At 59.6% G+C, this 14,906-nt stretch overlaps 1 protein-coding gene across 2 annotated transcripts in view; it reads left to right on the forward strand.

Moving 5' to 3' along the window:
* Positions 1–1,181: 1,181 nt before the first annotated feature.
* Positions 1,182–14,906, forward strand: part of CTDP1 (CTD phosphatase subunit 1) — a 50,502-nt gene continuing 36,777 nt past the window's right edge. The window contains exons 1-4 of one of the 2 annotated variants that reach the window (XM_039245828.1): positions 1,182–1,662; positions 10,264–10,347; positions 10,987–11,080; positions 12,531–12,659. In XM_039245828.1, coding sequence (XP_039101759.1) covers positions 1,358–1,662; positions 10,264–10,347; positions 10,987–11,080; positions 12,531–12,659 — 612 coding nt within the window. In that variant the 5' untranslated portion in view covers positions 1,182–1,357. The remainder of the gene's footprint in view (positions 1,663–10,263; positions 10,348–10,986; positions 11,081–12,530; positions 12,660–14,906) is intronic. The other variant, XM_039245827.1, reaches the window with a different exon arrangement.

A 14,906-nucleotide genomic window follows, 5' to 3' on the forward strand; every position in this document is an offset into this window, starting at 1 on the left:
GGGGACTCGGCCCGACGGATCCCTGAACCCAGCAAGGCGCTGCCCTGCTCCAGGAGCGAGCGGCGTGCGGCGGCGGCGGACTCACTTCGCACCAGACCCGGGCTTCATCTCTACCGGCTTTGCCGCCGGCTCATGAACTTCTTACCCCTTGTCCTCTCTCGTCTGCCGCGGGTCACCTACTACACTTTACGTGACTCGCAGGAGGCCAATTCCAACGCGCAACACAATGTCCCCGAGCCTGGAACCCTGAAGCTGCTGTGCAACTGCTACCATGGCTTTACGACTGAGCGAAGCTGACTCCGCAGAGACCCCACTCCTGTCCGCGCCTGTAAGGCGCGCTCAGGGCGAGCTCCGCTGGGGCGGGACACCGGGCGAGGTCTGACTTCAGTCCTTTTACGTGGTCTTCGCGCTGGGCTACGTGCTAGCACACACTGTGCCCTGCGAAGGGGCGCTGCCACTCGGGGCGAGCGGTGCCCAGAGGCCGCGCGCCCTCGCTCTCCCTCCCCTCTGCCCCGGCTGCCTGCCCCCTCTGTCCCTTCCCGCCTCACGCACCGCGAGGCCCAGCTGCCGGGGTCCGGCCCCGCGCGGCCAGCGGCCAGGCTGCACCCGAACCCCGAGCACCCTGAGCTCCGAGCGCCGTAACCCCGCAGTCCGCCGACGAGCTGGGCGGGGCGCCCACCGCCCTCTGACCCCGGATGGCGAACGGCACGCCGGGCCCGCAGCTCCCGGATATCTGCGTTGCATGCCGGGACTCGCAGTCTCCAAAATGGGCCTTGTCACGTGACTGGGCTGCGAAGAGCGCCTCGCGCGGCATGCCGGGACTCATAGTTTAACGACCCTGGGCCTCCGCGCACCAAGGGAGTTGTGGGACAGGGGAGCGCGCGGCATGCCGGGATCCAGAGCACGCCGGGAGGGGGTGGTGATTCGCAGTGCATGCTGGGGTTTCTGGGCAGCGGCGCGCGCTGCACGCCGGGACCCGCAACCCCACGCCGCCGGCGCCCCCGGGGCACATGGGGCGAGGTCACGCTGTTCCCGTCGGGCCGGCCCCGCATGCTTCCGCCCAGGACGCGGCCGGCATCCGCGGCCGGCGCGACAGCCTCTCCGGGCCCCGCGTAGGCGTGTGTTTACACGCAGGCCCCGCGGCGCACGCACGCGGCGTCACGCGACGTCAGACGCTGTCCCGGAAGTTGGCGCGGGCCGGGCGGCGGGTGGAAGCCGGTGCCGGAGCGCGAATTGCAGCGCCGTCGCCTTCACCGCCCGGGCTGAGGTTGCCGGCCCGCCCGCCCGTCTGCGATGGGGACCGGGCCCTGAGCGCCCCGCCAGCCTCCCCTTTCCACAGCGACCCCGCCCGGCCGCGATGGAGGCGCCTTCAGCGGCTCCCCTTCCCGCCGAGGGTGGCCCGCCGGTGGCCGTGGCCGAGGTGCGCTGCCCGGGCCCCGGGCCGCTGCGCCTGCTCGAGTGGAAGGTGGCGGCGGGCGCGGCCGTGCGAATCGGCTCCGTGCTGGCCGTGTGTGAGGCCGCCGCTTCCGCGCCGCCCACCGGTCCCGCCCCTGCCCGCGCCGGCTCCGGGGGCTGCGTGCGAGCAGAGCGCAGGCTGAGGTCCGAGCGCGCCGGCGTGGTGCGGGAGCTGTGCGCGCAGCCGGGCCAGGTGGTGGCCCCCGGGTGAGTGGGGCCGTGGGGGCGGGATCTGGAGCGGGGCCGGGCCGGGCGCGGGGCAGGAGAGGGTCCCCGGTGCCGCAGCTAGAGGGATTGAGCTCGGGAGCACTTTGTTCGGTGGGTCGCCGCAGCTGCGTGTCTTTCTAAATAAAGCTGGCGGACAGTCACTACCTGTGATTTAATCAGTTCGAAGCATTTGACTTAAAAAGTTTTCAGCTGCCAAAGTTGCAGTCTTTAAAAGGAGGTGTGTCCGACTTTCTGTAACAGGTGTTCCCCCGCCCCGCCCCCCGTCCCCACGGCTCCGCGTTTGTAGGTCAGCTGCACGGCGAGCACGGGACGATCGGGCACCTCCACGCTGGTCATCGCGGTGTAAACTGCGAGGGGTGGGGTGCGCATCTTTAGCTTCTCGTAAAGCCTGGGAAACGCGGTTGTAAAGCCGGGTGCAGTTCTGCATCAAAGCTCTGGGGGGTGCAGCTTCAGCCCAGACGGTTCAGGGTAACAAGTAGTACGGACGTTAGTGCGTTTCCCCGTGATGGACTCTGGCTGTTGATATCTCCGTTTTCTCGTGAAGGGACTTTTCTCTTTCTAAGGGGGCGAGCCTGTGCACCCACACCTCGCGTCTGACTTTACCAGTGTTGTGCTCTGAGATCGGGTTGGTGTGTGGGTCCAGGTGTGTACACATGACTCACGTGGTTGTTTTCATTGTCTGGAGCAGAACCCCGGGCCGGTGAGGGATCCTGCTTCCTGCTGTAGCGCTGGTGCGCAGCTTCCTGCTGCCCAGGGCACCGCGCGTCTCAGGTGCCCGTCCCCTTGGGCGCAGCCTGGTCCTCCAGTTGTGCCGTGTGCTCTGGCTCTGCTCCTCCTCTGGGGCTTGCGCTGCCTCTGCAGCTGTTGAGAATCTGCCCCCCTCCAATAGGACGGGGTGGGACTGGCCTCCATCCCATCCCAGGAGCCCCTACCTGTGTCCACTTCTCCCCTCTCATTGTTTGGAGTCGGCACTCTGGTCCTTGGCCTTTGGGTAAGGTGCCCATGCCTGCCCAGCAAGCACAGGGGCGATGGGGGCTGCCTCGGGGCTGCACCCTCCCCTGGGGCCGTCTGGGGGCCTCCTGCGGAAGGGAGGGCCTCCCCGGGCTGCATATGGCACACTGTGGTGCGCGTGCCATCCTCATTACTTTGAAGTCAGAGCTTAACCTGACTGCGATTGACCGTATAAACCCGTGAGCCCGTGTTGTGGAGGTGGAGCCCAGTGCTGCTGTAGAAAGCTGTGTAGAAAATTCCGGAGGTGAAAAGCTCTTCGTGTCCTTGTCTTCCTCCGATTATACGTAGAGGGCCCCTGAGGCCCAGCGAGGTCAGGCACTGGTTTGTCTGTCCCTCCCGTCATACAGAAAAGGCTTAGGGCCCAGGCAGGTCAGGGACTGGTTGCAGTCAGTGAGAAACTCCACGTGTGGGGCTTTGACACCATCACCAGACGAGCAAATCAGGGCGCCCCAACGCGTGGATCCCGCCAGTCAGCAGAGGAACTTAACCTGATGACAAGTTCTCAGTGGTGAGTATTTTAGTGTTTGAGGTTTAGGGTCCTTGCTGCCGTGGTCCATCAGGAGGGTCTCTGCAGACCGGACGGTGACGTCACTCCTGGCGCGCAGGGGCGAGTGGCACGGGTGAAGCCCGGTTGCAGCCAGGCGCACCGAGCCCCGTCGCTGGCACCTCACCACCCCTGCCGTATCCACCATCCAAGCAGGGGTACTTTCTTGCTTCTTTTGGGACGTAGTTCCAGACCTGGAGAAAAGTTGCAGGAATAGTACCAAGAATTCCCTTGTACGTGTCGCACGGGTTTCCTAAAGGTCACCGTGTGCCACCTCTGCTCCACCCTCCCCACCCCGCACACAGTGTTTTTTCCCTCGAGTTGAGAGTACGTCGTGGATGTGATGCGCTTTATCCCGAAATATTTCAATTTCCCCCAGAAACATCCTCTTTCCTAAGCATGGCGCCGTGGTCAGAATCAGAAACAACGTCCCTGCTGGGCTGTTTTCTGCTCTTTGGATTCCCTGATGGGCCAGTAACATCCTTGGAAGCGGAGGAAACCCCGGTCCCGGGGGAGGCTCAGCCGGCAGAGCCCCTGGCTCTCTAGCCTCGAGCGGTACCTCTGTCTGCTCCTCCGTTTTCTTCTCCTCGGCGTCCCTTCCGATGGCGGTGTGCCTTCGGGCGGGGCTGCCAGGCGGCGGTGGCTTCGGTCTGTGCCGTTCTGGCTCGTTAAGGTGGTGTCTTGGTGAAAAGTTAATTCTCTTGTCACTGTTAAAATCATGTGAGAGGCATTTTATTACTCAGGAAATCTCCTAAGTTCCCTCATCACGTGGCCGCCCGTCATTTTCGGCAACTTGAGGACTCTTGTCTGACTTCTCTGTTTTTTATCGGGATTGTGCAGCGGTGATCTCCTCATCTCTTCGTTCCGGCTCCGTTTCTGGGTCGGCTTCCTGCTGTAAGAACACTTCACCGCGTGCACTCTGCGTTCTCATCTGTCCAGCGGATGGCGGTCCGTTGCCAGCGTCCGTCCAGGTTGGGTCGGAGGGAGCGCCTCACGCGGGCTTGTCTGGTGAGGCGCCGTCGGTCCGAGAGCACGGCCGCGTTTTCTGACGCACACGGTACCTGGGCTCTGGAACGGCCCCCCTCTCCGAGAAATTGTGCTTCCTTTTAGTGGAGAATGACGTTTAGGAACCAAGGCCCGGGTGCACAGGTCTCATTTTGCCCGGTGCCCTTTGTCTGCTGAGCAGCTCTGTGTTTGGCGCCCGCGGCCCTGACCTGAGAAGGAAGATGGAGGGTCAGACCCAGCGTTCGACGGCGCTGGCCCCGACCAGCATAGAGCTCAGGGTGCCCCGCTTCCTCACACCTCACTCTTCCTGTGCCCTCTGACCTTCCCGTCGGAGCAGACACACAGCTGACGCGTGCAAAACCTTCAGGAGAGTTCGCTGTCTGTGTGCGTGGGGGGAAGTTACCTCTTCAGAAATTGCATTTCGTGGTTTTCCTACAGATTTTTTTTTCAAAGACAAACCCAGAAAGATAACATTTATTGTGATGGACTTGCCGTTCCGGGGCCGGTCTCCTTGTTTTCTCTAAGGCCACAGTGGCCCCTCCCCACAGGGTGCGGGGTACACACCAGGGTTATTGCCTGCCGTTCACCCATCTTGCGTCAGTATCTGCAAAGGTGAAATCATGTTGTACCGAAAAAGGGCATTACTGTTACCTTTTTATAATACTTTTTCTTTCTTGGGGCACCTGGGTGGCTCAGTCGGTTAAGTGTCTGACTTTGGCTTTGGCTCAGGTCATCATCCCGTGGTTCGTGGGTTCGAGCCCCACCTTGGGCTCTGTGCTGACAGCTCGGAGCCTGGAGCCTGCTTCAGATTCTGTGTCTCCTTCCCTCTCTGCCCCTCCCCTGCTCATTCTTTGTCTCTCAATAATAAAAACATTTAAAAAAAAATTTTTTTAATACTCTTTCTTCTCTCAGCCATTCCATTACTTTTCTTGAGAATTCTTTTAGCCCTTGCAGAGATGCCAAAGTCATCCACGGACAGCGTCGGCGTCTGCTCTGACCCGCAAGACGGTTCTGAGTGGCCTTTTAATTCATACAGAAAATAGGGTCTCTTTACGCTCCTTTTAATTTAGACAGGGTGTTTCTGAACTGTTGTACCCCAGGCCACGTGTGATGTTGGTGTGGCCGAATGGGAAAGGGTGGGACACAACATTTCATTGCCTTGGCCGCACGTGTCTGTCCTTTGTGATAGTCACTAACTGTCATGTGCTGCACTTGGGCAGTGCTGTGTGTCCTGTGTGTGCACTGTGTGTGTTGGGTGTGTCCTGTGTGTGCGCTGTGTGTTTTAGGTGTGCACTGTGTGTGCACTATGTGTGCCGTGTGTGTCCTGTGTGTGCACGCTGTGTGTTTGCAGCTCTGAGTCCCTGACCCGCCCTCGGCTGCAGAAACTCCAGGAACCGGCCTGGAGTGCAGGCCCGCGGCTGGGGCGGCACCCAGCATCTGTTGCTTTGTCTGTCCCTTTGTCCGTGGAAGACCTGTGGCCCTCCCTTGTGCGGGCGGGGAGACTCATGACTTTCCTCCTCTTCCCCCCAGCCTGGCAGATGTAGCCTCCGCATCCCGCACGGGTCTGTGGCAGCGGGTTTCTGACATGCTTGCGTTGGGGCCGCTTTGCTAGATTGTAGCTCGTTGTGTTTTCTGATTTGGGCAGTCTGAGAACATCGCAGGACTTCTTATTTTGCGTTTGATGACCTGTGTACCTCCTCTCCCTACACTCGTGCTGCGCAGACCCGCCCACCTGTGGTAGGTGGCTGTGTGCTGTGCCGCGCCCACCCCCACGATAGGTGAGAGAAATGTGACAGACGTTGCCAGGGTGAATTCAAAGGGAGATCTCGTGTTTAACGCTAGTAAATGGAGGATTCCCTGTTAGCGCTCACGAGTACAGAGTTCCGAACTCTGAGCGCCGCGGGTCGCTCTTACACGTCAGGAGAGACGTCAAGCTTCAGAATGAGGCATCTAATGGGGGGGGGGGGGTAAGTTGATTTGCAGGTCGTTCACGTATCTCTTACATGTGTCACACGATTAACGATGTGTAGTATCTCCACGGAGGGAGCCCTCTGGGTGTGGTGCCCGTTTCGTGTGCCAATCGTTCAACGTTAAATATTCTTTTCAGGTGTTTTGGGTCATTTGAGTCGTCCTGTAAGTACCTTGGAGAGCAGGCCCCCCCCTCCCCCCCCACCGTGCTTGCTTCCTGGCTGTCACCGACTGCTTTCCTCTTGTGGGTGGAGGCTGCTAGCCCTGGGGTCTGCGAGGGGCCGCCCTGTGCACAGGAGGGGCCTGCCGTGTAGACGCCCACAGTGCCCCCAGGTTGTGACAGCCAGACGTGTCTCGAGGCCCAGTTTCCCGTGAGGAGCACATGCCGCTGACTGAGCCCTGATCTGCTCTGTGGAATAAGACAGGCAAAGTTCTTTGACCGCAGCACAGAAAATTACTTGACTGTTAGCGTCATTTGTAGGCAGAAGACTCTGTAGAGAAAAGCACACGTTTGGGCCATGTTGCCAAGGTGTATGGAGCGGTTAGTGTGTGCCCCCAGACCTGCGCCCCTTCGTCCCCGCCTGCCTCCCGCTTGCCTGCTAGGACACGGGGACAAGCGGACAGAGCAGGGACCCCCGGCGCAGCCTGGCGCAGGGCATCGTGCCCGCACCCAGAGCGGTGGGAGCCGGGAGGGCTTCTGGGAAGAGGTGTGGCTCTGGAGGTGGGTCCAGTGCAGGCTGGTCTGAGCCGAGGGAGCCCCCGTGTTGAGGGGGACCTCCAGCAGCGCTCGGGGGCACACCACCGGCCAAGCACGTGGGACCTGAGTGGCCATGGAGTGGCATGCGAGGTCCTAGGCCTCTGCGGGGTGACAAGAAGGCCCGTTGCCATCACGCTGGCTGTCAACGCTGGACGGCACGCCTGCCATAGCCTAGGTTGCTCTGCGTGGGTGACGCGCACAAAGCCCCCCCACCCCCCGCCCCCGGTGACTGGATGGTGCTGGGGGTGCAGGTGCCCAGGGACCAGCCACATGCTCCTCTCTGCCTCGAGGCGGTGCTGTGCCCCGGCCCCCTGGAAAGGCCACCAGCAGCTCTTCACCAAGTCTGGTGGCCTTGGCCTCATTCGTTGGTGGTCTGCGGGTACCAGGCGTGCTTTCTGAGTGTGTGGCGTGGGGAGTTCTGACAGACGTGTGTGCCCTGGACACTGCAGCAGTCAGGACGTGGACATCTCCGTCCGGTGCGCGTTAACGCCGTCCGGTCGTCCGCTTTCTCTTTGGGCCATTTAACACTGAGACTCCTTTACTTTCTCAGAATGTTCCCTCCTGGGTGTCTGCTGTGGGCCTGGCTCCTCAGCCTCTGTGAGCACTGATTTCTTGTTTCAATTGGCATTCTTTTTTCTGCCCAGCCCTTAATTGTTGGGGTTCCCCAAAGGCCTGCCATCTGTTTTATTCGCGTTGGATAAGCCCTGGCCTGGGATACGCAGCCCACGAGACCTGTACCGGCCCTGGTCCCGCCCACGTGCAGGCACGCGTCCACCTGTGTTGCGGCTGCGGGTGCCTGCGCCTCCCTCGCTCTGATTTCCAGGCAGACTTCTCCTTCTTGTCCCCGGTCCCCGGCAGGTTCACTCCAGGAATGTCCGCGCGTGTCCACAGCACCCCTGTGTCCCTCAGCTCACGCTTCTCCCGCCATCCCCTGCCGGCGCTGGCGCACTCAGAGCGGCTCTGCCCGCCCACACCCGGCACCCTCGTGGCACCACCTGTGGGTCCTCTGTGCTGCCTGCCGTCCGGGTTCTGCACCTGTTGGTCTCAAATCTGACGCTTTCCGTGTCCCTCTTGGCTAGGGAGGTCTGGAGCCAGCATGGCTCACCTGCGTGACTTCCCCTTAGCACCCCTCCATCCCGCACCTGCTTCCTTGTCATTTGTCACGACCCTCCTGTCACCCTGCGGGGGGCTGTCCTGGAAGCTTCCTTCTCCCGAAGGAGAGTTAATCCTCTAGAATTAGCTGCCCCCTCGAGACTCACCTTGACCCCCGGTGACCTGGGTGAGACCAAGATTTCTTAAGGACACAAATCGTCTGGTAAATTGGACTGGATCAAAATTTAAAACCTGATCTCCAAAAACCACCGTTAAATGAGAAGGCTGACGACCACTGGAAACGCACACCTCACTAAGTGTTTCCACCTGCTTATTGCTTGAGCTGGAGACCCCAGATGTGCCTTCAGCTTAACGTTTTAGGACAGGTTGATGAACCACCCCCCCGCCCCGGCCCATTTTGGGGATTCCTGAAGAAAATATTTCCTGGCTGTGAGTTTGAGTACAGAAGTGAGCGCGGTGGGTAAGTGCACACTGACGGGTACGTGTCGCGCCTGCTGCCGTGTCCACACAGGAGGCCGCCCAGCAGGTCGTACGGCGCCTGAGACCGGAACCCTTCCATCGCTGGTGCCTGGGTGGCCTGCGCCTTCTCTAGGTCCACAGAACCTGTAATTAAAACGCGGGCAGCATCAGCAGTTTTAAAACCTGCCCTGGCATACAGAGGGCCGCCAGCGGCTTTTTGCCCGGGTCCGGAGGCTGACAGACCCTTCAAAAAAAACACAGCAGTCAGCAGTTGATCTGCATCTCTGACTTTTTGGAAAGCGCACGCCAGTCCTGTCGCCCGACTGTCACCTTTCTGGGCCCCTTGCTTCCCCACCTGCATGCGGGAGGCAGGACGGGGGAGGAGGGGGCGGGACCCAGGCAGGACAGGCCGGCTCCCGGAGGGCGACTCCGTGGAGGGCGTGTCCCTCGAGTGGCAGGAGCCAAGCCGGGTGTCTGAGGGTGGATTCAGCCGTGCCTGCCATGAGGCCTGAACTGCGGCAGCCACTTGGTGGGGGTGGGGTGGGGTCTTCTGCAGGGATCGGAGCGGGGACCGGGGCTGGTGGGGGAGGTGCCACGGGGCCAGCAGGTGGGGAAGGCCAGCCCCACATACAGCCCGGAACCTGGTGGTACAAGGCTGAAGAAACGCAGGGCACCCAGAGGAGGTGGGCAGCAAGCAGGGGTTCCCCAGTGCCTGCGGGCAGGAACGGGAAGCAAAACACATCCTTGAGGGGTGCTGTCCAGACAGGGAGGGCTTCCAAGGGCTTCCCGGTGGGCTGCAGGGCCGCGTGGCGGAGGGTTAGGGGGACGGGGCGGACCCCAGGGGGCGGTTGTGACGGTGCCAGTGGGAGCACCCTTAGGGGAGGGAGACGTGGCAGAGCACACCCCCAACCCGCACCGCGGTCTGCACTCAAGAGAGCTGCCGGGCTTGGCCCCCGGGGGCGTCGGGGCGCCGTGTCCCTGGTTGGGAGCAGCACACGTGCGCAGGAGGGAAGGAGGCCCCTGTGTGGGGTGCCGGCCCAGGAGGAGTTCGCCCTGGGAGGCCGTTTGCCGTCCAGAAGCTCCCGGGCAGTCAGGGTGGCCGTCCATGTGGCCTCATTTTGTGAGGAAGCCCCCTCAAAGGTCCCCTTTCCCAGATGCTGCCCCGCCCGGGGCCTGGGTGGGGATCAGGAGACCCTGTGGTCCCGAGTTACAGGGCCTCCGCAACTCTGACCGCACGGCCTCTAGGTTCGTATGGAGATTGTGGTTTGTACTTGTGAAAACTGGAAACATTAAAGCAGTTCCATCAGGTAGGTTTCAGTGGATCACAGTTCTCCGTAGACTGGGAAGGGCATTTGGGGGCCACCACTTGTTATCTGTGGGCGCTGTACCAGCGTGCTCCTTAACTGTGTTGGCGTGAGTCTCCGCGTTTATTGGTTGTTCCTCAGAAAGCTGAGAGCACAGACATTTCACGGGCCCTAAGTTTTCATATCACCCCAAGCCTGCTCTCCTGACAGCTAATCCTTCTCGCTGTTGCTCGTGTGGTTCTGGGTGGCCCGCACAAGGGAGACCCGTGGGCGAGAAGCCCTCCTTTCCAGCCCCGGAAGTGGCGCCCCCAGCGGGTGCAGGGCCCCAGCTTGGGTGGGGGTCACCGTCGGCTTGTGTGGTGAACCAGGGATTGTGCTGCCCCTTCCTCATGTGGGACTGTCTTCCTCTCTGTTTCTAGGGCGGTCCTGCTGCGGCTGGAAGGCTGTAGCCACCCGGTTGTCATGAAAGGCTTGTGTGCCGAGTGTGGCCAGGACCTAACCCAGTAAGTCCTGGCAGCCGGAGGGTGGAAGGCGGTGCGTCTCTGCATCTGCGGTGAGGGTTCCTACAGGCACAAAGGGGCACAGGCGGCCTCCGTCACCCTCCTGTGTCTGGCGGCTCAAGGCGGGCTCCTGGGGAGGTGTCCTTTCTGGCTTTATTTCCATAAGTCCCGGAAGCACAGAGCACGTCGGGTGCTCATGACTTGGCTCGGTTTGCTTTCTCCTCCCCGCCAAGCACACTGCACATCCTCCCTAGGCCCCCCCGGGGCCCCTGGGCTCCTTAACCACCAGTGGCGTGCGATCACGCTCATTGTCCACGCAGAGCAGCGCTGACTGTCCTGTTTGCATGTTTGAGGGTCTCTGTTACAGTGTAGCCATCGCAGTTCATTTCCAAGAGAACTTTTGTATTTTTTGAGAACTTCCCAGCCTGTTTTCAGACACTAGGCGGCATTTCAGCAGCTGTCTGCAGAAGGAAGTTCCACGCTGAACTAGCAGTGAGCAGCGCCTGAAGTGCAAATTAAAATCCTACCTTCGAAGCCCCCAGGTGCTTTCTGGGTGCAGGTCATGGGGTTCGCACGGTCCTGCATGTGTGTTGTGTGCACTTCATTCAGGGAGCTCACGTCTGGCCCTTCTCATGTGTGCAGGTTGCAGAGTAAGAACGGGCAACAGCAGGTGCCCCTGTCCACGGCCACGGTGTCCATGGTGCACAGCGTCCCAGAGCTGATGGTGAGCTCCGAGGTGAGTCCCGCCTCTAGCAGGGGCGACGTCTTGGAGAAAACACGTCCTGAGAGCAGCAGGGAGCAGGTGTGGGCTCGTGCCGTGCACCGGACGTTTGCAGGATGTAGCGGGTCTGTGAGCGCCGTCATTTCTGAGCTAGCTGCTTGTGGGACCAGAGGGGTGTGGGCAGCGCGCCGGCTCCCTGCTCCTCTCCCTTTCCCAGAGGCCTCTGCTCCCTGGGGGCATGCCAGCCTCCTGGCCGCCGAGCCAGAGCTTTCCGGGGTGCTGTGGCTCACGTGGTGCCCCGGGATGTGGCTTGGAAGCAGTGGGTCCCAGAAGCTGAACAATGGCAAGGCCAGAATCTGCCAGAAGCTGCAGAAGTGGGGCTCAGGGAGGGCTGGGAGCAGGTGGCTGTGCACGAGGTGGGCAGCGTCGGACCTGAGTGGACGTGGGGGCAGGGCAGAGGCGGGAAAGCACGCCTGCACCGCCCTTCTGTGGGGCGGCCCCCGGGCGGCCCCATCCCCGCAGACCTGGTCCTGAAACCGTCCTTAACTTCTCTTTGTTTCAAGATCACATGGGGAGTGTTGGTCGGGGCGTCCTGAAACCTCGCTTTCATAGGCCAGGCGCAGATGTTGGGTGAGGGAAAGGCGCCAGGACGGAGCCCCGACAGGTCGCACTGGGCTCAGCTCTCAGTGGGATGTAGACGGGAGAAACATTTTTCAGTCATGGATTGATTAGATTTGTGCTTTTTTTTTTTTAATGTTTTTCTAATTTATTTTTGAGAGACAGCGTGAGCAGGGGAGGGTCAGAGAGAGAGGGAGACACAGAATCTGAAACAGGCTCCAGGCTCTGAGCTGTCAGCACAGAGCCCGACGCGGGGCTCAAACCCATAAACCATGAGATCGTGACCTGAGCCGAAGTTGGACGCTTAACCGACTGAGCCCCCCAGGCACCCCAGGATTTGTGCTTTTTAAAAAGTTAGTTTAAATTCTAGTTGGTTAACATATGGTGGAGGATTGGTCTCAGGAGTCGAAACCGGTGATGCCTCACTTACGTACGACACCCAGTGCTCACCCCAACACGCGCCCTCCTTAATACCTGTCCCCCATCCAGCCGTCCCCACCACCTCCCCTCCAGCAGTCCTCAGTTTATTTTCTGGCCTTAAGAGTCTGTTATGGTTTGCGTCCCTCTCTGGTTTTGTGGACACAACCATTTTCTTTTCATCTCTTTCTTCATTGGTTTACATATTAACTTACAGACTTAGGATCACAAATCATAGTGTCACCCGAGTTTGGGCCCAGTGGGGAGCTGGGGGTGCCTAGCCTAGGGTGTGGCAGCGTGGCCCCATGAGCCGTGTTAGTCTGCAGAGAGCCTCAGAGATCCTCTCGACTTCCTTTCGTTTTTCCTCACAAAACTGAATTTTGTTTTGCATGCAGATCTACTTAACCATTTTCCTTTCCATTCCGCTCAGCAAGCCAAGGAGCTGGGAATGGAGGACCAGCAGCGGCTGCACCGGAACAGAAAGCTGGTGCTCATGGTCGACTTGGACCAGACGCTGATCCACACGACAGAACAGCATTGCCAGCAGATGTCGAACAAGGTGAGCGGCCCCGGCAACTCCTCGGCGAGGCTGCTTGGGCTCAGGAGGCCGGGGGCGGGGGCAGGAGCCCAGGCCACGCTCCCAGGGCGGGCTCCCCGAGCTGGTCCTCACCGGGAGCCGCCAAGGCTCACTCACCTCCTGGCTCACTCGGGCCCCTGGTGCCGGGAGCACACGTCATCATGTGAGTCGGAAGGTTGAGGGCTCGGGACCCGGAAGCTCTGGTCCCGGCGGCGGGCAGCGGGCAGGTGGGCGGGGTGGCAAAGGAGGTGTGGTCCTGGAGGGGTCGACGAGCCGGTGGCACCTGCGGGAATGCCTGAGATGCTAGGGGTGGGGGTACGAGTGGGTACCTGGGTCTGCGCTCAGGACTGCAGATGGGGCTGCGGCCACCTTGCAAAAGTTCTTCCGGAGAATTAATTTTTCAGAGAAAGTGAAGGGCCGGGACGGTGCCCTGTTGAAGTGTACGTTGAAACTCTTCCCACGTTTCACTTCTTTCCTTTGTGTGGAACCTGGGGGCTTGCTTTCCGGCCCCGTCACCGGGCGTTTGAGCGTGCCAGTTGTGCCTGTTCCGAATGGCTGTCCGGGGCTGGCGCCAGCTTCTGCGTCCTTGACGAGGAGGCCTCGCCAGCACGGACGTGATCAGGTGTCTCAGTTCTTTGCGGTGGAGGTTGACATGCAGACGTCCGTTCCTAGCTGTGGCCGAGCGTGGCAGCAGGGCCCCGGGACGGTCGTGTGTTGGGGGAGGGGGGGTGCCGCTGACCTTCCCTGGAGCAGGCTTGACCGTCTCAGTTTGGCTTCGTGTGTAAATCCCGTGACCCAGGCGCACACGTGGGCCATCCCCGTTGGTCCCGTAGGCCACCACGCCCAGGCCACGGAGCTGCCTCCACCGCTGCCGCGTACATCGCTGAGGAGTGCGAGGGGTGCTCTCGTGCTTGGGAGCAGCGAGCTTGTCCTTGAGCAGGGTCCTTGTCGCTTCAGTCCTGCCCCCATTAAACAGCGCGCGCGTGTGTGTGTTTGTTTTAAGTTTGAGAGTGAGCTAGCAGGGGAGGGGTGGGGTGGGGAGAGAGGGAGAGAGAGAGACACTCCCAAGCAGGCTCCACACTGTCAGCACAGAGCCCAGCACGGAGTTCAGTCATGACCTGAGCTGAAATCAAGAGTCAGACACTTAACCAACCCAGCCACCCAGGCACCCCAGCAGCGTGTAATTTTTAATAGTATTAGCTATTTTTTTATATTGTGAGATCTTGGATGGCTGTGTATTTTTGTGTGCAGCATAAGGTGTTCATAAGCACTCTGAGGTTATTTCATTCGTAACAATTCCGCTTAATTATCTTACAGTTGGAGGACTTTAGGGGCGCTGGGGGCTCAGTCGGTTGAGCATCTGACTTTGGCTCAGGTCATGATCTCACAGTTCGTGAATTCAAGCCCCGCATTGGATTCGTTACTGTCACTGCAGAGCCCACTTCGGATCCTCTCTCCCTCTCTCTCTGCCCCTCTCCTTCCCTTCCATCTCTTTCTCTCAAAAAATAACAGTTAAAAAAAAGAGTTGGAGAATTTTATGTGAAGAGTTTCCACACATACGTGCTTGTGTGTACGTCGCCACAGCTGGCTCTGGCCTTCATTGTGCCTTTGAAGTCGGCACTTTTAATTGATTTCACAAAAGTTTAAACTCGTAATCTGCCTATTCTCAGCTTGTGTGGCCTACACAGCAAAGCTTTCCTCCCGTCTGCACGGACAGGCCTCAGCTGTGGGGGGCCTTAGCGGGTCCCATTCCTGCACGCACCCACAGCCTACCCACGGGCCCGGCTTCCCTAGAGCTCTGCCTGGCACCCAGGTGCGCACCCACACACCTGCCGGCACGTCTAGAAAGACCCGTTTGATTCGTAACTTTGGAGATCCGAACTTGTGTTTTTAAGGACATTTATATTGCACCTGTGGAGGAAGGGACCGTGATTTCTAGAATTCCAGGCTCCCAAATATTTTAACACAACAGCTGCTTCATGAAGGGGTTGACCACTTTAGAGCTAGTAAAAAGTTAATTGAACCCAAGGTCGCTTACTTTTTTTTTTAGTGTTTCAGAGTTATTTTACTGAGAAAATGAATGATAAACAAGGATTAAAAGGATCAAAGCTTAGCTGCTTAAGGAAAGTAAGTTTAATTGTATATTAATGACACATGGCTCCTTGGTGTTCCTAATATCGTTTACTGAAAGTGTTTGAAATACCATTTCAGGTTTTGTGATCACTTCTC

The sequence above is a fragment of the Hyaena hyaena genome, unplaced genomic scaffold, assembly GCF_003009895.1.
Source record: "Hyaena hyaena isolate Hyena2069 unplaced genomic scaffold, ASM300989v1 scaffold_267, whole genome shotgun sequence".
In the NCBI taxonomy this organism is placed as follows: Eukaryota; Metazoa; Chordata; class Mammalia; order Carnivora; family Hyaenidae; genus Hyaena; species Hyaena hyaena.